The 23,823-nt window shown below is 33.7% G+C and overlaps 2 protein-coding genes across 8 annotated transcripts; both read left to right on the forward strand.

Moving 5' to 3' along the window:
• The first annotated feature begins 1,553 nt into the window (after positions 1-1,553).
• zgc:112023 lies at positions 1,554-8,441 on the forward strand. Of its 6 annotated transcripts, none has more exons than XM_073952974.1 (6): positions 1,554-1,914; positions 2,002-2,138; positions 2,802-2,930; positions 3,020-3,175; positions 5,155-5,339; positions 7,340-8,441. In XM_073952974.1, the coding sequence occupies exons 1-6, from the start codon at positions 1,827-1,829 to the stop codon at positions 7,356-7,358; spliced, it is 714 nt and encodes a 237-aa protein (XP_073809075.1). In that variant the 5' UTR covers positions 1,554-1,826; the 3' UTR covers positions 7,359-8,441.
• Positions 8,090-22,843, forward strand: si:ch211-207l14.1. 2 transcript variants are annotated; one of them, XM_685802.9, is made up of 4 exons: positions 8,090-11,632; positions 16,660-16,917; positions 18,953-19,051; positions 22,063-22,843. In XM_685802.9, the coding sequence occupies exons 1-4, from the start codon at positions 11,432-11,434 to the stop codon at positions 22,168-22,170; spliced, it is 666 nt and encodes a 221-aa protein (XP_690894.4). In that variant the 5' UTR covers positions 8,090-11,431; the 3' UTR covers positions 22,171-22,843. The 2 variants fall into 2 exon arrangements, 1 of the variants encoding a protein (XP_690894.4); XR_012407635.1 differs by having other exon boundaries at positions 9,991-11,632; positions 16,660-18,383; positions 18,431-19,051.
• The last annotated feature ends 980 nt before the right edge of the window (positions 22,844-23,823 follow it).

Raw genomic sequence — 23,823 nt, forward strand, 5'->3', positions numbered from 1 at the left:
GGAAAATACGAGTTTGTGGACAGGAAGAGACACTTGAACATATTATATTACACAGCATGAAGTATGAATATGAAAGGAGGACTATTAGTAGGAATTTAGAAGAGATAAAAGTTCAATTTAAATTAAATGAAATTTTACAAAATAGCTTGAAAAAGTAATGTTATATGTTTTTACTGCAGTATCTAAAAATACTCATGTGTGGGAGAGGATTTAATAAAAGAAAGGGGTAAGTCATAATGATCCTCACTCCATACCAGTTGGTGGCAGAAATACACTATTCTGTTGTCAACCGGCAACAAATTTAGAATTAGAAGAACAAACGCGCACCAGTAACAGATTTTAGAATAAAAGTCAATAAAAGAGTGTCAGTTGATCTATCAGTTTATACTTAAGAAATGGTGGCAATACTAAAAGCACTTCAATGGTTCAAAACAGACAATTTTTGTATGTTTATTAGTATGTTCAGACTCAAATTTCTCACTGATGACATTAGAGAGTGGCCATTCTGAAAACAAAAAGGATATATTTATTAAGATATTGCAAATGGTATTTCAAAATCAGATGATGGGATTAGAAATCAAGTTCTGTTGGGTTCCAGCTCATAGTGGAATAACGGGGAATGAATTGGCAGATGCGGCCGTGAAGCTACAAGAAAATCAATTATAGACATGGAAGTAAAATATAGTAAAGTGAGATGAAGGTTTTAATCAAGCGATTTTTAAAAAAATATGTGGCAAAAACAATGGGAGGAAGGAAAAAATGGGAGGTGGTTGTAATATAAAAAGAAACGTGGATAAAGGAAAAATAACAAGTAGAAGTATAGGGAAGAGAGTATAATTTCAAGAATTAGATTTGGACACACGGGACTCAACAGTACAAAATGTAACAACATCAGACTGGAAAATGTGATTATTGTGGGCAAGAAGAAACAGTGGAGCATGGCATTATGAAACGCCCAAAGTACTTTAGGGAAAGGAAAGTATTTATTTTAAATTTGAAAAGAGTTAATATGAATTTTATTTTGGTTAAAGTGCTAAATAATATTTAATTTTATAATGAATAAATTTTAATTCTATTTTTAAAAATGTCTAAATTTGATAAAAATAATTTAGATAGAAGTGATATGTATAAATGCACCCAAAAGTTGTATGCCAACTGCCAATAAAACTCATGAGATGAAGAAGAAGAATAAAATCGAATTTCGAACATGAAGAAACAAAAAGTGTCACGAGAGAGACATAAAAATGGAAAATTAATCCAAATTACTGTTGACTTCTATAGTTCCTGGTCTTGTACCTGATGGCAATAAGAAAAATTAACAGACTGTACTTTTAATCTCTCGTTTTTTCCCCAAATGTATTATCTCAATCACTTATTTTGTTGACAGTAAACGCATAGGCTACCATTTAAAAGTGATCTTTGAATGAATTTCATTTTATAATCGTTAAAAAATATGTAATTTATAAAAAAATAAATTAAACAACATTTGTGGGGGAACAAACTTGCAACGGGTTGTTTTGGCTACTTGGCGAATAACAAACGAATTTTCAGACGGTCCCTAACAATGTTGTCAAACTTGTCCATACAAAGTGCCACGAGAGCGACATGAACAAAGAAAATCGATAAGTTTTTGAACATCCTCAACAAAACAAACACAAAATAGACATCCAGCAATGTGTCTGTCAGGGGATGACGTGCAGAAAAACGCGGAAACAGTGCACATTTTTCGGTTTTAGCGTCTGGCGTAGGCAAGGATGGTTAGGCTACTGCGAAGTGTCAATAAGAGCATTCTAGGTTTTTGTTAATAAATCACAAAACGCAATAAAATGGAGGATGAAGATTGTTATGAGGATTGGATGTCCAAGATGCCCTCTCATATGTGGGATATCCCTCTGTGGAATCTCGCTATACCGGGTACGTAAAATTTGCTGATTGCATTACGTTAATTCACTGTATCACTGTTATTATTTAACAATAAACATTTAATTTTTTGTTTTTCAGGAAGTCATGACAGCATGACTTACTGTTTAGATAAGCAATCCTCAGTATCGAACTCCACGCCGAGGGTGGTGCAAGTGTTGGACAAGTATTTTCCTTGTATCGTTCGGCCCTGTATAATGAAATGGGCAACAACACAGGTTGTTTGTTTGTTTGTTTATCAATATTATGTGGTAATGTTAACATGACCACAGCATTAATTGCATCTATATGGTGTCATTCTGCCTCATATTGTATTCCACATATAAAGTCATGCAGATTTAGAGTAACTATAGCCGATTTTGTATTAGACTTGTCTTCTCATGGGAAATTATTAAGTTTGGCCTAATACGTAAGGATAATAAGATATCTTATATAATTAATACTTTAATGTTATTATTAAAACTTTATATTCATAAATGTATTTTTTATTCCCCCAAGACTAGTGTTTAAAGAAGAATTTGTGATGCATTTAAAGACATTAGAAAAGGCAAAAAGAAAGATATTTTTATTCATCATTAGATGACTTTGGTTTACTTTAACTCCCATGATACTTGAGTTTCTTTAGAATTTATTTATTTTTTGTTAATTTTTGTTATTTTATTTATTTATTTATAAATGTTGTATTATTAATGAGGATGGAAAGATAGTGAATGTATGCAATCTGATTGTTATCTCAGTTTGTGTGTGTGTGTGTGTGTGTGTGTGTGTGTGTGTGTGTGTGTGTGTGTGTGTGTGTAATTCTAAAAAGTATTAATGCCTTTCTATTACGGTTCAAGCATTGTTAATAAAATAAAATAAAAAAACACGTATTTTATTTGCAGGAGGGCGCCATCTCTAACCAACTGGATTTGGGCATTCGGTTCCTGGATCTAAGAATAGCACACAAAATAAAAGACCCTGATGAAGTTTTCTACTTTGCACACGGAGTCTACTCTCTTCTGACCGTTAAAGTATGTCTCTGATACGCATTACTTTTTAAAAACAATGTTACTTCCTCATTCCAAGACTGAGAATAACTTTGGTTTTGTTTTATTTTAAGGAAGCACTGACAGAAGTTGTACGTTGGTTAGATCAACACATTAAGGAAGTGGTCATCATTGCACTTTCTAATTTTGAAGGCATGAACCTGGACCAGCACAAAGACCTCATTCAGTTTCTCATTGCCACATTTAACAAAAAAATCTGTCCCAAATCTGTAAGTAACCCGTTTTTAAAACATTTGCAGGTGATAATTTCTTTTTTATTGATCCTGCAAGAAGTTTTTAGGACATTTTAATAAATAATTCACCCAAAAATTACCCCATCATTCACTCAAGCCATGCTCAATGTATGTGGGTGTTTTTTCCTTTCAGACAAACACAGTGGGAGTGGTTTTAAATTATTTTCTTATATAGTGTCAAGTGTTGGGCAAGCTCCTTAAAAGTGTAGTGAGCTAAGCTATTAGCTACTCTACTTAAAATGTAGCTTAACTACACTAAAAGCTACCATCTGGGAAATGTAGCAAGCTAAGCTAAAAGCTACATGCCAAAAGTAGTTTAGCTACATCTAAGCTATTTTTACAATTTTCATTATTTAAATTGAAGCAACTTAAATCCAAGTATCTTAGTGATCAATAAAACTGTCAATGAAACATATGAGGCAGAACTGTTCAGTTCTATTGAGAATAGGCAAAAATAAATAAATTATCTGGACCTGGTTGCCCTAATGAGCTGACTCTCTCTTGGTTGCCCGTTGATGGCATAATTTTCCAAAGTTCTCTGGCAACATTGCTCTAAAAGTTGCCCAGTGTATCATTAGCTTCAAAGGGGAAATAATGTCATGTGAACACACCTGAGCCTGTCATTTTTCCTCTCTGCCACATGAGGGAGCAATTGCATGAATTCTGATCTTTACAGTCTATGATTCTGATAACCAGCATACTTGAATCTTGTTTTTTTCCATTACACAATGTATAAATGAACTCTGAATGTGTCAAAATAAGAATGACATAAAAAATGTCCACACTCTCGGAAATAAAGCTACACGAGTTGTCACTGGGGTGGTACCTTTTCGAAGGGTACAGATTTGTACCTAAAAGGTCCATATTAATACCTCAAGGGTACTTATTAGTGCCTAAAAGGTACAAAAGCAATCCTCTTTAAATTTTTAGGTACTATTATATACTTTTGAGGTACCAATATAGACCCCTCAGGTACAAATGTGTACCTTTTAAAAATGTACCACCCCAGTTACAGCTCGTGTACCTTTATTTCTGAGAGTGTAGAGGCTTAGGTCCTTGATCATGTCCAGGATCAAAAATCACTGTCCTATCTTCCATATCTAACATCAAAATTTATCAAAATAGCATCAATATAATTAAAGGGATTTCTTTTAAAGACTGAAAATCACTTTTGGTCACTGTGCTTCTCTTTTTTTCTCTCATTTTCGTTAAATCATACCTAAAGTTTATCTGTATTTATCGCCCCGAAAGTGAGAAAATTCTCAGTTTGTGTCCTCAATTTTTATCTCCCACATCATTGGTACCTTTTTTACACGCAAAGCACCAATTTAAACTTTTTTGAAAGGTTACATATACATTAAATAAAAAGATCTGTATGCTGTAAAAAAAAAGTCTGTAACAGTTTCCATTTTTTGTGATCCACACCGTTTATTTACTGTTGTGAATTGCATCATTGGAGCTTGATCTCTGCTCTGTCGACTCTTGATGTTGAAAATTCAACTCTACAGTTTAACAAAGTGACTTTTAGTAGACACCTTAGTAATATAAAATACTGTATAAGAAATTATATAGAGAGAAATAAGTCTGTAAAGCAACAGAAAATGTACTGGTGTTTATTACAAGGGTTTTGAACTGTAATATTTGACACCAACCCAGACAACGTCACTTTTTTTTTTTTTTTTAACTTTTCAAGGTTAAAAGTTGTTAAGAGAAAGATCAAAGTCCCATAATGCAATTCAAAAGCACAAATAAACAAAAACATGAATCACAAAATACAGGAAACTGCTAATTAACGATAACATAAAAGCTAAAACGAAAGCTAAAAAGTTTAGCATAAGATCATGCTATCATGTTATTGACTAATAAAACATGAAATCTAATGGGATTGTGATGATGGCCAAATGTATATTACAATATTCTACATTTTATTGATCTCCCTGAAATTGCGATTTCAGGTCACCCCTTCACTACAGGAGTGCTGGAATCACAGTTATCAGGTTATTCTGTCATATGATGATGAATCTTCAACTGGATATGTAGAACTGTGGCCTCAGTGTCCATACTGGTGGGCGAACAAGTCAGATCCAAACCTAGTTATATCCTACCTGGAGGACCAGAAAAATGAAGGAAGACCAGGTCAGTTATAATAATAAAACATTAAACCATGAACCAAATAAACCAGCTATGAGAAGTTTCTTTATACAAACTTATATTACAAACTATATTTAAAGCAAATAGATATACGAAAATTATCTAAAAATTGTGTTCTTTAAGGCTTTAATGAGAGACGAACAACAATCCAATAAAGCAGTGCAAATGACAGTTTAAAAATAATAGAAAACCTGTCGTGTGAAGTTGTTGGTTGTATCAATAGAAACGTTACATATTACTGTAATTATTTTGAAAGTGTGGGGAAATGGACTTTATAGGAGTGGACGGAGCTAAATGTATCTTGGTGCACTCTCTGATTGGTGAATTATCCTGAACAGCATCATAGCTAATGCTGTTCTGGTCAAATTCCACTAATTAAAGGATAATTCACCCAAAAATGAAACGAAATCACGAAATGAAAATGAATTATCATTTACTCTCCCTTCACGTGCTCAAGACCTAGTTTGATCAGCTTCTTTGTTTTGTTGAACATAAAAGAAGAAATTTGAAAAGAAAGCTGCTTAGGGGTGTAAAGGATCAGAGTTAATTCTTGATTCATACGGATCACAACCCATAGTTCGGAACACACGTGACCTGTGGATTAATACATTTATTACTTGTAGATTAATCCTAAAATTGTAACGATCGGAGAGAGATCGCCTCTCGCTTAATTCAAATCACGTGTATGAAACCATATAGGCTTTTCTGTAAAATTTAATATTGACGGAAGAAGTTGCGGTAGGTTATTCAGGATGTGGTGGGTTTCTTAGGAGTTTTCTGTCACTACTTGTTTAGACTGCATTAATGTATTCAGTGTAAGCTGCACAATTAAGCCTTAAAAGATCGGGATCTCAACACCCACACAACACAAATTATAAATGATAGTGACTTGCATATGTTCATTAATCTTTTCAATAGTCATAGTGCGTTCAAATCTGTGTTTGAAAAACGCAAAAATCAAGAAAGAGATCGAGTCTTTAGTCTTTTGAATTGGATATGAAGTTACAACCAGACAAACAACACAGAAGTACTGGGATAACAGTTTATAGTTTAGATAAAACCACAAGTGTTTATAGTAAAGATTAAAATCACTGTCATACTCATTTAGCTTGACACTCAAAAAACTAGGTTGCCAGGCTTCAAAAATATGCCACTGAATAATTCTTCAAAGATTAATCCATCCAGCAATGAAACATTAAGTTTTATGAGTGAATCACTAAATCATTTATTGAAAATGAGACTCAAATTAATTATGAATTAAGCAAATTATAATTCTCGATTTAGTGTTATTGGCAACAGTAGTAGTAACAGTGATTTTTTTTCACATTACTGAATATTTTACTATTACTTTTTTCAGCTGATTATTTCTTCCTTTTTTAATATATTTTTATTTATTTATTTTTAAGAATTTATTATATAAATTACAGCTTCTAAGTTCTGTTTGTTAAAACCAGAAAATTCTTGCAGTACTGTTTTTGTAACAAATGGAAAGCAAATTACATGCGTCTCCTCTGCTCATCCTTGACCATAAGCCATAATGTGATCCATTCCAACACTAATGCTGGTTGATTGACTTCCATAGTAATCTTTTTTCGTAGGAAATCAACCAGTCCCAGCAACCATCATTCTTCAAAATATCTTCTTTTGTATTCAACAGAAGAAAGAAACTGATAAACGTTTAAAACCACATGAGAGAGAGAGTAAATAATGAATGTGATTACGTTTATTATTTTTGGGTTTAATTATTCCTTTAAGCATGTTTGTTTTTTAAATAATAAACAGCATTATTATTAAATAATATTGTATAAAATAGTATTATTATTAGATGACCCTTAATAATCAGTTTCTCTAAGGAGGAAACTAATCATTTTTGCTTTTTCAAAACTGTCTGTTGTAGTCAGATAAAATTACACCAAATAATTACAGTGAGACAAAAAAAAAAAAAGATGTTTCTCTTAATAACTCTCCCTGAATTTGTTTTCAGGTCAGTTTTTTGCTGCTGGCCTGAACCTAACTGAGGATGCTCGGTATGTACTTTGTCATCCCTGCCAATCATTGCAAAGCATGACCCGACGTTCCTACAGTCTGCTTATGAAGTGGGTGAAACAACAGCGGCCAGGCTCAGGCCAAGCATGCCTTAACATCATCTGTGCAGATTTTGTTGGGATTTTCGGCAGTGAATTCACCCAGCTGGTTATCGGACTCAATCAAATAGAGGCTTGACCCATAAATACACAGCAAATGACGTTGTAGTGTGGTGAAGAGTTGCAAAAAAGCCTCTAAATATGAAATGTTCTTCTGAAATAAGCATTTTTTCACCTTGTGTAGGTCCAGTAACTTAAATTTAAAGAACAGCATATTGTCATTACTTTTAAATAAATTATTTAAATAACTGAACATTAACATAGGAGGCTAAGAAACATGCTAGTTTTAAAAGAAAATGGCAGACGGCATTTAGGTTTTACTCTTCAAATGTGTTACATAAAAATGTAGCATCTTTATTACAATATAATTACAAATTTTTTGATATTTAGAATGTTTACTTCTCAGTGTTTACATATAAATTACCTATATTTTACGACAGTCCCTAAACTATCATGGCGGGGAAAATTGTACAATGCTGCCATCTATTGGTAATCGATATTTAGGTTTCAGACTTTAACAGTTAAATAGCTCAAAAATAATGTTACTTTAAACCTCACTGTTACTGGAAATGTTGAATATCTAGTTTTCTACTTTTCTTTACCAAATAGAAATGGCGGATTCACATAATCAAAGACTAAGTGGCTGAGTAATGAGTAGATAGCATTACCTGTACAATGAGTCACGCTAAATTTTAGTAGCATCTAATGTCCTGTCATGACTTTGTATGTTGTTGACACTGTTGGGCTTTTTCGGTCCATGTCAACACATGTATCTGCGGGGGTCTAATTTTAGACGGCCCCTGTGGGTGCACTCTATAAGGTGCTTAACATTTATAGTATCTACTTAAATGATAATCCCGTTCACTGATGCCTTTCACACTCCTGTTTGTATGTGTTTATGTACAGTAGGGTGTATATGATGTAAATAAACAGCTATTTTTTTGTAAGCTTGTTTTTAATTAATCAGAAATTGCTAGTGAATTTGAGTGTAGATCATAAAAAAAAACTGTAAGTAAATTATAAATAGACAAAAATAGTATTTTTTTGTAAAACACACTCCGGTGTTACAATATGTTTTGTTTATAACCATGAGAAGAATTTATGAGACCATTTGAAGATTTCTAGTGTTTTATTCTGTGACATTTCTTCTGACTTTTTAAAATGTTGTAATGTTCACTCACTGGCCACTTTATTAGGTACACCTTACTAGTACCAGGTTAGAACCCCTTTTGCCTTCAGAACTGCTTTAATCCTTTGTGGCATAGATTCAACAAGGTACTGAAAATATTCCTCAGAGAGATTGGTCCATATTTACATTATAGCATCATGCAGTTGTTACAGATTTGTCGCTGCACATTCATAATGCAAATCTCCCGTTGTCACCTGGTGTGGTCTTCTGCTGCTGTAGCCTATCTGCCTCGAGGTTCATACCTTACCATACCTACGATTGATAATTTGAGTTACTGTTGCCTTTCTATTAGCTCGAGTCTGGCCATTCTCCTCTGACCTCTAGCATCAACTAGGCATTTGCGCCCACAGAACTGCCACTCTCTGGATATTTTCATGTTTTCGGACCATTCTCTGTAAACCCTAGTGATGGTTGTGCGTAAAAATCCCAGTAGATCAGCAGTTTCTGAAACCGAGCACCCGGAGGAAACCCACGCGAACGCAGGGAGAACATCCAAACTCCATACAGAAACGCCAACTGACCCAGTCGAGGCTCGAACCAGTGACCCAGCAACCTTCTTCCTGTGAGGCGACAGCACTACCTACTGCGCCACTGTGTCACCCGTATACATATTGTATATAAAATTATACATTTATTTGTAGATGTGAATTATTTATAGATGTGACGTTGTATTGACGCAGTCACATATGACAAAAAAATTATATAATTATTTTTGTCTTAATTTAATATGTGGTAAATGGTTAAACATTGCTTTGTCTTCCATGAACCTCTTGTTATTAAAAACTGCTGTTATTTCTTTTTTCAGACAAATATCAAAACTATTCTATGGTGTGACCTTCTCAAGCATAGTACAGTAAATTATAGCTCCTATAAATAAAATAGAAAACCATTCATTCATTTTCTTTTTGGCTTAGTCTCTTTATTCATCAGTGGTCACTACAGCGGAATGAACCGCTAACTTATCCAGCATATGTTTTATGCAGCGGTGCCCTTTTAGCTGCAACCCAACACTAGGAAACACCCATACACACTCTTTCACAAACATACACTACGGCCAATTTAGCTTATTCAATTCACCTAACCGCATATCTTTGGACTGTGGAAGAAACCGGAGCACCCAGAGGAAACCCACACGAACACAAGGGAGAACATGCAAACTCCACATAGAAATGCCAACTGGTCCAGCCGGGGCTCAAACCAGTGAACATCTTGCTGAGAGGCGATCGTGGTACCCACTGCGCCACCCTGAACTAAAAAGAAAATCAATCAAGTGACTTTTAGTAAGTGATCTTTTTTTTCTTCCGTACAGTATATATAAAATCACAAGTACTTGATACGTTTTGTAACATAAAACGATGCTGGTGTGACGCTAAATGGTAATTTTAAATCAGTTAATTTAATGAAAAACTTAAATAGTTGAAGGACACCACTGAAGATGTTTTGACTGAAGCCTACTGTGAAGCACCATGACCTGTTTTTGTTTCAGAATTGTTCACATATTTAACTTTTTCAGAAGTTTTAAAAAAAAAAAATTGTTTTATTTTCCTTTAGTGTGACACCCCTTTTTATTGAAAATGAGCAAAAAGTCTAACAAGTCATGGAGGAAAATAACTAATTCATAATTTTATACAAAAAGTAAAATCACTTTCACAATATTTGAATTTTTTTAAAAGCTGTTTTACAAATTTTTTACTGTCACACCATATATTTAAAGTACAATTCTGTAAAAAATAAAATACTGAAATAATTTTATAAGGAGAGTGACCCATGCTCAAAAAATTATTTGAGGCTCGTTCAAACTACTTATGTAAAATTGTAGAATGTAATGTAGAATTTTAACTCCTTCAGGAGGTACAGTTAAAGTAAGAATTATTAGCCCCCCTGAATTATTACCCCCCGCCCCTGTTTATTTTACATAGTAGTTTTAATAACTCATTTCTAATTACTGATTTATTCTATCTTTGCCATGATGCCAGTAAATAATATTTTACTAGATATTTTTCAAGACACTTCTATACAGCTTAAAGTGAGATTTAAAGGCTTAACCAGGTTAATTCCCCAGGTTAGGGTAATTAGGCAAGTTATTGTATAACAATGGTTTGTTCTGTAGACTATTGAACAAAATATATATCTTAAAGGGGCTAATAATATTGACTTAAATGTTTTTTTTTTTTTTTTTTTAAGAACTGCTTTTATTTTAGCCGAAATAAAACAAGTAAAACTTTCTCCAGAAGAAAAAATATTTTGAAATATACTGTGAAAATTTCCTTCCTCAGTTAGACATCATTTGGGAAATAATAAAAAAAACAATTCAAATGGGGGCTTATAATTCTGACTTCAACTGTATCTGTATATGTATCTCATAATACAAATTACTTATCTGGTGACTGACCTAGATGTCATTTTGCCCAGTTTTTCAGGAATCCATCATATTATAGTGTGCACTTTAGAATATTCTTAACAGACCCAGAACAAGATGCTTCCAGAGCACTTGAAGAATCCCCTCCCTTCACTCTCTCAAGTCCCCACCTTTCTCCTAAACAGATTACTCGGGAGTTAAGGGAGCCTGCACAGGTCTCTGTGAGGCTTAGAGCCGCAGAGGAAACAGATGGGATAAGAAAACCAGGGGATCTAATTACAGAGGCTTAATCAGCAATCCTAGGCCCGTCCAGTCTCAAGCCACTGCCCACGGCTTTTTCTTTCCCTATTAGATGTGTTTGTTTCAGAGTTTGAAGACGACTGTTTAACATGGAGAAAGAGGAAGAGGATGATGAAATCTTTACAGCAACTCCAGGAGAATATGAAGAGAGAGAAGATGATGAGGAGCAGGGGGAAGAGGAGGAAGATGAACAAGAGGAAGAGGAGCCGGAGGCCGAGAGGAAGAGCAGCTGGGATATCCCCATACCGAGTCGATCGCTGGCCAGTCGCAGGGCTTCACTTCCATGCCCGGTGAGTACACAATCCTGTAAAAAAATGCTGGGTTCCACACAATTACTTCATGTTGTCCTAACACAAATCAATTAAGTTAAGCCTTTAAAAAAATTTAGTGGATTGAACATAAAACATTTAAGTTGTCCTAAAAAAACATTACAAATTGTGTTGTTTCAACTCATTTTAAATAAGAACAAACTGGAATGACACAGTTTTAGTTTACTAGAACTTCTATGTTAAGCTGATTTGACACTACATTGTAAAAGTGCTGTAGAAATAAACATGAATTGAATTTAATAAGTAGTTTGAACAAGTTGTAAAAGTCATTTATTACTGCTTGTTAAATCTACATATTTAAAATGAGTTGAAACAACACAATTCTTAAGTTGTTTTTGGGACGACCTAATTGATTTATGTTTGAATCCACTTAAATGTATAAAAATGATGAAGTTAAATTAATCGATTTGTGTTGGGACAATATGAAGGAATTATGTTTATTATTGTTAATTATGGGACTTCATAGTTTTATGTTTACTCTACTTAAATGAGTTACATTAACTTGAACTCAATTCACTTGAACAACATGAATTAATTGGGTTCAACCCTGCATTTTTTATTGTGTATATGGCTTGAATATCCTTTGTATATTTATTTTGTGATTTTTTTTTTATTCTTAATATGAGTAGTATTTCACATATAAAATTACAATATAATTTTCTTTAAAAAATCAGTTTTCTTATTTTATGTACAATGTGAAACCCAATAAGTTAAGGTAACTCAAACCATTTGAGGAAACCGATTACAACAAATCATTTAAGTTTAAAAACTCAATCCGTTTGAGTAAACGAAGCAATTTGAGCACATTCATTCATTTTCTTGTTGGCTTAGTCTCTTTATTAATCCGGGGTCGCCACAGCAGAATGAACCGTCAACTTATCCAGCAAGTTTTTACGCAGCGGATGCCCTTCCAGCCGCAACCCATCTCTGGGAAACATCCACACACACATTCATACACACACTCATACACTACGGACAATTTAGCCTACCCAATTCACCTGTACCGCATATCTTTGGACTGTGGGGGAAACCGGAGCACCCGGAGGAAACCTACACGAAGGCAGGGAGAACATGCAAACTCCACACAGAAATGCCAACTGAGCCGAGGTTCGAACCAGCGACTCACTTCAATGTGAGGCGACAGCACTACCTACTGCGCCACTGCCTCGCCCAATTTGAGCACAGTAAAACCCAATAATAATAATAAAAAGAGAACTCAAACCAACTGAGTACTGTACAACCCAATAAGTTAAGGCAACTCAAACTGTTTAAGGAAACCGATTGCTACAAACCCAATTTGAGTAAAAAAATAAAATAAAATAAAAAACCTAATCTATATGAGTAGTGAACTTACTCCATTTAAGTTAAAGTAATGAGGTATTTAATTAACTCATTACCTTCAACACTAAGCTCAAAACTCTTTTCAAATGAGTAGAATTAACTTTCATTTAATCAATGTTGAGTTACACTCATTTCATTTGACAAAAATGACTTTTGGGTTTTACATTGGATGTATTTATAAGGACGTTTATTCAAATTTTTATTTTTTACATTTCTACAGTAGCTTTCCTTGAAAGTACTCAAATGATTTGCATGTAGTTATTTATTATTTTGTTTCTGTCTTTTAGTGTTTTTTTCCTTTTTCTATTTTACATAGAGTTTAAGTCAACATTATTATTTGTAAAAAAATAATTTCCCAGGTGATGTTTAACAGAGTTTGAAATTTTCACAGTATTTTTTCTTCTGGAGAAAGATTTCTTTCAGTCTGCATGTAATAAACACTTAAGAAAAACTCTTGAGGTCAATATTATTAGTCGCCTTGAGTAATTATTTTATCCGATTGGCTACAGAACAAACCACTGTTATCCAATAACTTTCCTAATTAACCTAACCTGCCTAGTTAACCTAATTAACCTAGTTAAACCTTCAAATTGCACTTCAAGCTGAATACTATCATGCTAAATAAGTAGTAAAATGTTATGTATTGTCATCATGAAAAGAGACAAAATACATTTTTGTTTGAAGATATGTTTTAAAAATCTGTCCGTTAAACAGCAATTGGGTAATATTTTTTAAAGAATGAACATTTCATAGAAGGGCTAATCATTTTGTCTTTCGTTGTACGTAGAGGCGTTGATATGTATAAATGGTCTTGTTAAATTAAATTATTTGTGTGAATGTTTTTTATTTTGTGTGTGTGTTGGTGCTGGACACAATTACAGTAATAAAGGAAGGAGATATTTTTTTTAAAACAATACTTAATTGGCATAATTGTAAAACATGTGCTTGCAATTGAATAAAGTTAAAAAAAGTTATTGTATTTTACATTTGTTTAGCAAAGGAAACACATGACAATTAAATAGAAATTAATTACTTCAATGCATAAACAACCAACTTATTATGAGTTCTTGTTATATGTTTCAATAGAAAAATAAACACTTGTGAGGTTATGCATCAAAAATGTGTATCTCACAGCTGGGAAAAATGCAAAATGTTGGCTTTTATTTACAGGTTAGAGGTATCAGAGATCAAAGCAGGACAACGTTTGCATAATCCAAACTCTTAAGAGGAGTTTATCCCCAAATTACCTTCCAGCGTTTGGATAAAACTGATTAAAATAGAGTCAGACAGGCTAAAAGTAGCATTTCTTTGTGTGCTGCATCTCCATCAGAAATCAATTTTGAGCATTTTAAAATTGATTATTCGAAAATATGTACGACTTCGCATTCACAGCCTATTCAAAGTTACTGGAAAACATGACTAATCAGATTGTACTCATAATTATGGAGTCTTGAAGCGGAGATGTTACATCATAATTATTAAAACATTCAGAAATTCTTCTTTAAATCCAAAAAAACCCTAGTGTTACTTTTTAATATGAATGAATTTTTAAAAAAATGATTGAATTAATTATTTTACAAATGTCTGTTGTTTCAGCTGGGTCTTAAAAAGTGTTTTTTTTAAATGATAAGTCAATCTAGAGACATTTAAGACCTTTAAAATATTTAAAGGCCTTAAATGCTATTTTACAAGGTATTAAATTTTGTATATTTTTTTATTATACAATGTATAGTATGTTAAATGTCTGTGCTTATGTGGGTTTCCCCTGGGTTCCCCGGTTTCCTCCCAATGTCCTAAAACATGCAACTTAAGTTAATTGACTAATCCAAATCGGCACTATAGACATGCACCTAGTAAGTAGTTATCTTTTAAGAGCAATCACTATCTGTTCATTTGCCACTACCGCAGAGGAGCTCTCGAGATTTATCTGAGCTCAAACTCCCCTCTCGCCATGCAAACGAGAGGGAGCCCCGGGCACGAGGATCTTACTGTATGAGCTCCGGGCTCTCTCCCGGGACAGCATGCCAAACAAGCTTTATAATCAATCATCAGCTGAGTGTGAACTCTTGAAATCGCTAATACCGATAATATGTGCTAGATTTGACATTACGCTGCTTTGTTTATTGCAGTAACCAAGGCAACACCGTCATTTCTTCAGTTCTCCTGCCGTATTTGCATTTTCTCACAATTATTATTTAGTAAATATACTGTAAGTTGAAATGTTGCCATTGTTACTGATTGAATCCTAAAGTGTTGATAAAGTCTTACAATGTATGGGAAGAGTTTTAAAAAAATGTATTAATATCTATAAGATATTGATATCCATTAAGATATTGAAATCTATAAGAAATGGGATATATTCCTGATTTCTGTACTCTGTAAGAGTTTTTCTAGCTGAGATACTCAACCCTTTTTTGATAACATCCAGTCCAGTGACTTTGATTTTACTAGACATCATAAAGGCACAGTATGTAATTTTCACCACTAGAGGGCGTGTATTCACAACCAACAAAGATGTGGCTGTATGACGACGTGACATCATGGGAGTTGTGGTCTTCATTACATCTTGTGCATTTTTGCTATGAAAAAAGTGATGGATCAAATTTCCAAGTGAACAAAAATTATTTTCTTCAAATATAAAAATAATAATGTTCTATTTTGCATATTTTCCAGGCTCAGCTGAATGCGAAGCGCCTGAGTCTCTTGTACTCTACCACCATGATCCTGATATATTTAAGTTTTCATTATAATTTTAGAACGTTCAGAAACTCTTAAATGAATAAATAAATAAAGCCCAGAGGAGCTTTTAAATAACATTTTGCACCGATGTCCTATTCAAACTCATTTAAAAAAATATTCTTTCTTTCATTCTTAAATTCTGGAAATATGATTGAATTATTCTTTTTTTACACACGTTTGAAGTTTTTCTAGGTCAGATACTCACCCTTTTTTAAATATTCATCCAGTCCAGTGGCTTGCATTTTACTGCATATTTTAAGGCACAGTATGTAATTTTCACCACTAGAGGGTGTGTATTCACAACCAACAAAGGTGTAACTGTATGATGACGTGGCATCAAGGGATGTTGTGGTCTTCATTACAATATGTACCATTTTGAATAATTTCCAGGCTCAGCTGAATGTAATGCACATGAGTTGCATGCACTGTTCCGCCATGATCCTGATATATTTAAGTTTTAATCATAATTTCAAAACATTCAGGAAATTCTTCAATGAATAAATAAAAAAATAAACCCCAGAGGTGATTTGTATTCAAACACACTGTACAAAATATTATCTCCCTCATTATAAAATTCCTGAAAAATATTGGATTATAATTTTTTTTACACAAATATTTGTAGTTTTTCTAGGAGAGATAATCTACATTTTTAATAATCATCCAGTCCTGTGACTTGCATTTTACTGGACATCTTTAAGGAACAGTATGTAATTTTCACCACTAGAGGGTGTGTTTTAACAACCAACAAAGCTGTAGTTGAATGATAACATGGCATCATGAGAGTTGTGGTCTTCATTTCATATTATGCAATTTTGTAATGAAAAGATCAATAGATCAAATTCCAAATGAACTAAGAAGAGGTTCTTTAAATATAATAATAATTATGTACTACTTTGCATATTTTCCAGGCTCAGCTGAAAGCAATGCACCTGAGTCGCACGCACTCTGCTGCCGTGATCCCAAGTCCAGCTTTCCTGAGCCATTGTCTCCAGAGCAGCGCAGCGCGGCCGTGCTCTCGTTTCAGTCATGTTGGCAAAAATGAGGATGTCACACACACCAAGAGCAGCTTATATGAACGGCAGCCGCACACCATCTCTACCATCCCAGAAGTGCACGAGCCTCTGGAGAGAAAAGCAAGATTTAGGAGCCGCAATGTCATGTCTATGGTTAGTGTGAAATGATTTTGCTCTTTAACATGTGATAAATGTGAACGATCACCAATAGGTTGCACAATCATACGATAAGATCATTATAAGATGGTGTTGTCAAGGCTGGAGAAATTTGAGATAAGATCTGAGCGACGTCAACAAATTATATGTCCTAAAGATAAAAACTTGAAGTGTAAAGTTAAAGCAAGTATTTTCAGACTTTTAAATCAAAGGATCTAGCTATCCACACTCCAAAAAAATATGTTTGGTGTTTGTTCAAGCAACTTTTTTAAAATTAGTTGAAACAACACAATTCTTACATTTTTTGAGACAACATAATGGTTTTATGTTCAATCCAATTACATTTGTAAAAACTTATATGATAACATAATTTCTTCATGTTTTCTTAACATAACTAGGAAATGATCTATCTATCTATCTATCTATCTATCTATCTATCTATCTATCTATCTATCTATCTATCTATCTATCTATCTATCTATCTATCTATCTATCTATCTATCTATCTATCTGTCTGTCTGTCTCTGTCTGTCTGTCTGTCTGTCTGTCTGTCTGTCTGCATGTACAGTATGTCTTTCTATATTTTTGTATGTCTATATATCTGTCTGTCTGTCTGTCTGTCTGTCTATATTTTTTTGTCTGTCTGTCAGATTGTCTGTCTATATTTTTATCTATCTATTTGTCCGTCTGTCCGTCCATCCATCCGTCCATCCATCCATCCGTCCGTCCGTCCGTCCCTCTATCTATCTATCTATCTATCTATCTATCTATCTATCTATCTATCTATCTATCTATCTATCTATCTATCTATCTATCTATCTATCTATCTATCTGTCTGTCTGTCTGTCTGTCTGTCTGTCTGTCTGTCTGTCTGTCTTTCTGTCTGTCTGTCTGTCTGTCTGTCTGTCTGCCTGTACAGTATGTCTTTCTATATTTTTGTATGTCTATCTATCTGTCTGTCACTCTGTCTGTCTGTCTGTCTGTCTATATTTTTTGTCTGTCTGTCAGATTGTCTGTCTATATTTTTATCTATCTATTTGTCCGTCTGTCCGTCCATCCATCCATCCGTCCATCCGTCTGTCCGTCCATCCATCCATCCGTCCGTCCGTCCGTCCCTCCCTCCCTCCCTCCCTCCCTCCCTCCATCCATCCATCCATCCATCCATCCATCCATCCATCCATCCATCCATCCATCCATCCATCCATCCATCCATCCATCCATCCATCCATCCATCCATCCATCCATCCATCCATCCATCTATCTATCTATCTATCTATCTATCTATCTATCTATCTATCTATCTATCTATCTACTTTATTTATGGATTGTATGTCAATATTACAAAGAAAGGAAAAAGTAATGATAGAACAAAAACAAATTATAAACAATGTCAACTTATGCAGACAATGAAATAACAATAACAGGATTTTCCACAATTTTTTGTCACAGTTTTTGAAAATAAAGTCAACTAAGCGCTTTAAAAACGTGTGGTTTACTCACTTTTTAAAAGTCAAGTCAACTTATCACCTTAAAAGTCACAGGTTTAGTCACCTTTTTAAATCAAGTCAACCATTTGCTTTAAAAGCAGAGTGTTTTCTCATATTTTTAACAACCAATTCAATTAGTTGCATAAAAATCAACAGGTTTACTCTCATTTTTAAATATCCAGTTAACTAATTGCTTTCACCTTTTAAAAGGTGAGAAAACCAGTTACTTTTATTCAAGTCAATCAATTGCCTTAACATCAAGTCAACTAATCATAATTCGTTTTAAAAGAAGCGCTCACTTCAAGTCAAGTAACTCCCATTTACAGTATAGATGATGACAGCATTTTCTTTTTGGGGTCTCATTAAATTTACATATTGTCTCAACCTTCCCAAAAAAATCCAGTGTTTTTCAGCCATGGAGCAGAATTGAAATGTTTATTAAACAGAAAACTCCAAAACAGAATTGCAGTTTTATGACGGTGGTCAAATATTATATCAAAACGAAGAAAGTAAGCCACTGATATAACGTGTTGTTTGTTTTTTAGAGTGATGCGGACAGTTTGTGTTTAATCTGCCATGACGACCTTCGCAAAGGAGGAGGCGTGATCAGAGAGCTTCACTGCTCCCACAGCTTCCACAGTGAGGTAAGAGCTCACGCTTCATAGACAGCAATACTGGAAATCACCACATTTAACTACAAAAACCAAATATAACCTAAAAAATATCACCCAGAAATCAGGGCGTATATTTAATAAGCTGTAAAACCATCTATCCTGCATTTCGATTATTGCCACTGAGCCTTTATGTTCTCCTAAGAGTTGCTCCTCTGAGTTTCCTATCTGCCTTTGACCCCTGTGGTTTATTCACTGGGGTATTGAGACACTGTGTAAAGCTGCTTTAGAGCAGTGTGTTTTTGAAAAAGCACTGTACAACAAGGGCTGCACAATATATTGTTTCAGCATCAATATCGCAATGTCTGCATCCGCAATCGTCACATCGCAAGATATGCAATGTTGAGTCTGAAATATAGATGACCAGGATCCACTGCTAAGTTTAACCAGAATAGTGTGAAAGTCTATTATTTGCATGTGTTTTTCAGGCCTCTGGCTGTGCATTTCAAGAGAGATTTTAAAAAATATTGATGTTTGCAGTTGTACAAAAGATTAATTGCATTTATTTATATGATTTATGTGCTGTTTTTAGTACAAATATCTACACTTCAAAGTAAAAGCAAGATTATTTTAATTACCTCATTGGCTGATAAGTTTAAAATGTGGATTTATTTCTTCCGAAGTTGAAAACAAAACAATATTTTTACTTAATCTACAAATATTTTGATAATTTGACTTGAAACAAGCTTTTTTTTTGCATTTTGATTATTCAATTTCTGTACATGAATACTCTTAATGGCGTCACACACCAGGTGCGCCACTCAGCACCGCGACACGGGAGATATATCCAACTGCTTACCCGCAGAACCAGCAGAACACAGAACCTAGTGCATACGATCTAGGCAAACCATTTATAGCAGGGATCACCAAACTTTTTCCTGGAGGGCCGGTGTCCTGCAGATTTTAGCTCCAACCCTAATCAAACACACCTGAACTAGCTAATCAAGGTCTTAGTAGGTATACTTGAAACTCCCAGGCAGATGTGTTGAGGCAAGGTGGAGCTAAACCATGCAGGGACACCAGCCCTCCAGGACCGAGATTGGTGACCCCTGGTTTATGGTAACTAACTAACTCCTTAGAAGCATTATCGCCACCTATTGACTTTCACAAATATGGTTTCCCATTTCAGTCATTATATCAATATTTTACTGAAACGATCATTTGAACATCTCTGCAGTTTCTGAACTCAAATTATTTAAATAAAAATAATTGGTTAAACACTTATGACTTTATTCACGTGTCCACATACACAAAGAAAACATAATAGACCGTCTAATTGTAGGATTAAGTGTAATAAACTAATTCAGGATCTTAATATTATCATACTTTGTTAAATCGCTTTGTTGTAAAATATAATGAGTAAACAATAATGTGTCACATTAAAATGAATTACTATAGTTAATCATTTAAACAATATGTAATATAGTTATAAACTGATTACCTTAACTGAATATAAACTACTGTCTTTTACTAAACTGTAGCAACTGTTTGTAATTATATATATATATATATATATATATATATATATATATATATATATATATATATATATATATATATATATATATATATATATATATTATAATTATATACATGTATATAATCATTAACAGTTAATTTGTTTGTAATGCTAAATTTGTTGCAACTATAATTACAATTACAACAAATTATCAGCACTTTGTGGTTTAAAAACAAATTATTGCTTACTATAAATTACTATAGTATTTAATGTGGGAATCATTAATAAAAAAGTTATTAAAAAATTAAGCAAATAAAATAACAAAAAGAAATTAAGCGAATTAAAATTTTAAAAATTAAATTCAATTACTTGAGTAAAATATTATAGTGTTATACATTTATTACATAAATGTAATAACGTAAAATAGTAAAATAAACGTAAAAGTAATAAAAAGATTTTATTACATATAAAGATGTATTATTGCCTATATTAACTCATTACAAATGAATCCATTTTATAAATGAAACCTGTCCAATTTAGATTGTTCAGCAAGACCAGCAAACAAGTATCTGCTATATTGATTCTGTCAGAAAAATAATGACTGATATGATGACTGATAGAAAACTGTTCAGTCTATTATATTGAATGGCGATCGGAAACAACGCTCCCCATTCGCCCGTCTCGATCTCAATATTTGTGAAATAGTAAACATATATTATTAACAATATATATAAAATTATATTGATGACGATGTCTGAGAAGACGTTAATAACATTAACATCCGTCGTAACCATATATGGTTTGCCTAAATCGTGTGTGCCGGACTGTGTGTGCTGAAACATGTGTGGTTCTGCGGGCCTGCAGCAGGTTATTTTTTAGCGACACGGCGCGCACATGACAGTTGGAAGTATCGACTTGCGTCGCCGGTGTGTGTACCCTGATAAAAACTTATGTTTAGAATTCTGAAATGCATGGTGCCGAGCGGCACTTCTGGTGTGTGACCCCCTTTAGACTCCACAGAAAACTGTCAAATAGACTTAACAAAAAAAGAAAACCTCTTGTGAAACTATATTCATATCACTATTTTTCAAAAAGTATATATATATATATACAGTTAGGTCCATAAATATTTGGATATCAACACAATTCTAACATTTTTGGCTTTATACACCAACACAAGGGACTTGAAATGAATCAATCAGGATGTGCTTTAACTGCAGACTGTCAGCTTTAATTTGAGGGTATTTACATCTAAATCAGGTGAACGGTGTAGGAATTACAACAGTTTGCATATTTGCCTCCCACTTGTTAAGTGTCCAAAATTGATCAATTGGCTTTTAAGCTATTCCATGGCCGGGTGATGTTATTCCCTTATTATCCTAATTAGATAAAAGGTGCAGAGTTCATTTCAAGTGTGCTGTTTGCTTTTTGAATCTGTTGCTCTTAACTCTATTGCAATATATTTTTCCAATATCATGTATCCCTAGTAGAAACGTAACAATGTTGTGCTTTTTTTCTGGTTTAGTGTATAGAGGAGTGGTTGTGGACCAAGCAGACCTGTCCCACATGTCATAAACATGTTGCCATGCCTGAGCCACTGTACTGGACATCCACCAGAGTAATAGTGCCCTAAACCTGTCCAGCAAGCCCTCAAACAACACAGGACATCAGCTAACGGGGACACAAGTTGGGCAACCATTAATCATCAGTTACGAAGCAGACAACTAACAAAGGATATGGAAGAAATGACTATTTTCTCCAATGAAAAGGTCTCATTTGACAATTCACAAATATAAGGTTTTGGATGGGTAGACTTTGCTGTGTAAATAAACAAGTGTGTATTTTTTAAAGTTGTATTTACATATTAAGAAAACGAATGTGATATTTTCTATTGTGAATATCGTTTTCCGCATCAATGTGAGTAAATATGAGCTGTATTCTTCCTATATTTAGATTATTTGAAAGTTTATTTTAAAAAAATCGTTTTACAAACATGTAATAATGATTGTAGGCCTGCACTGTCTGTTTACCAGATGTGTACCTGAATAACTGTTTATTTATTACACTTAAGTACCATTTGGTGGAGAATTTGTGCTTTCTTCAAGACCATATGCCCAGTGAAAAATGAATAATGTACAATTTCCCTAAATAATACTTGAAGTAGAGAGTAAATCTATCAGTATGACTCGGATTGACAGATTTATACTGAATTTAAAAATAGATACAATACTGAGCTAACAAATCATAATCATATTCCTGTAAAGCTTTTTATTGAGAACTGCAAATAAAATATATTTGAAATCAAATGGTTTTTAGTGTTTGGCTGAAAGCAGTAAGTTTTATTTATGGTGTAAACATATAATGCCTAACATAAAACATGACGTTGAGGGGAAAACTGCGGTTAAACTGGTTATTACAGTCTCTGACATGACACATTTTATCAGTCAAAAGCAGAGATGCCCAAACTAGGGCTGGCGTGCCAAAGTTGGCCCATGGTAACCTTTGATTTGACCAACCAATCAGTGGTGCGTTTCCCAAACAATGACGTAACACGCAGCTGAACTATCATAGTACCATGCATCGTTTGGGAAAATAACAATGTAGTGACGAGTTTTTCCCAAAACCAGTAGTTTCTCTGTCACAGATCCATCGTTTGAATCACATTAGTTATAACGTAAAACGCCCACAATGATGCTCTAAACGGGCTGGAGTAACAACTTCTTTGGAGCAGAACCCCATTATTTCTTTGTGCAAATTATGTTATTTTACATTTACAATATATATATATATATATATATATATATATATATATATATATATATATATATATATATATATATATTTTTTTTTTTTTTTTTTTTTTTTTTGTGAAAACATCCACTTGCTTTCCATACTACTTGAAATATATGTAAATGACACATATAGGGCCTATGTTTGCTTTAGAAATATTATTGAGAACATTACATATTCTAATCTAAAACAAACTTACATAAGCTAACACGTATTATAATATCATATATACATCATATAAATAAAAAAAGGTGATGAGGCGATTTATTAAAAAATTTAATTCATTCATTTTCTTGTCGGCTTAGTCCCTTTATTAATCTGGGGTCGCCACAGCGGAATGAACCGCCAACTTATCCAGCACGTTTTTACGCAGCGGATGCCTATCCAGCCGCAACCCATCTCTGGGAAACATCCACACACACACACACACACACACTCATACACTACAGACAATTTAGCCTACCCAATTCACCTGTACCGCATGTCTTTGGACTGT

This window comes from Danio rerio, chromosome 6 (assembly GCF_049306965.1).
Source record: "Danio rerio strain Tuebingen ecotype United States chromosome 6, GRCz12tu, whole genome shotgun sequence".
NCBI lineage: Eukaryota > Metazoa > Chordata > Actinopteri > Cypriniformes > Danionidae > Danio > Danio rerio.

Coding starts and splice junctions, on each gene's coding strand:
- si:ch211-207l14.1 (XM_685802.9), top strand. CDS start 11,432: ATGGAGAAAGAGGAAGAGGATGATGAAATCTTTACAGCAACTCCAGGA. Junction 16,918..18,952: donor GCCGCAATGTCATGTCTATG/GTTAGTGTGAAA, acceptor TTTGTTTTTTAG/AGTGATGCGGACAGTTTGTG. Junction 19,052..22,062: donor CCCACAGCTTCCACAGTGAG/GTAAGAGCTCAC, acceptor TTTCTGGTTTAG/TGTATAGAGGAGTGGTTGTG.
- zgc:112023 (XM_073952972.1), top strand. CDS start 2,016: ATGACTTACTGTTTAGATAAGCAATCCTCAGTATCGAACTCCACGCCG. Junction 3,176..5,154: donor AAAAAATCTGTCCCAAATCT/GTAAGTAACCCG, acceptor TTGCGATTTCAG/GTCACCCCTTCACTACAGGA. Junction 5,336..7,334: donor GAAAAATGAAGGAAGACCAG/GTCAGTTATAAT, acceptor ATTTGTTTTCAG/GTCAGTTTTTTGCTGCTGGC.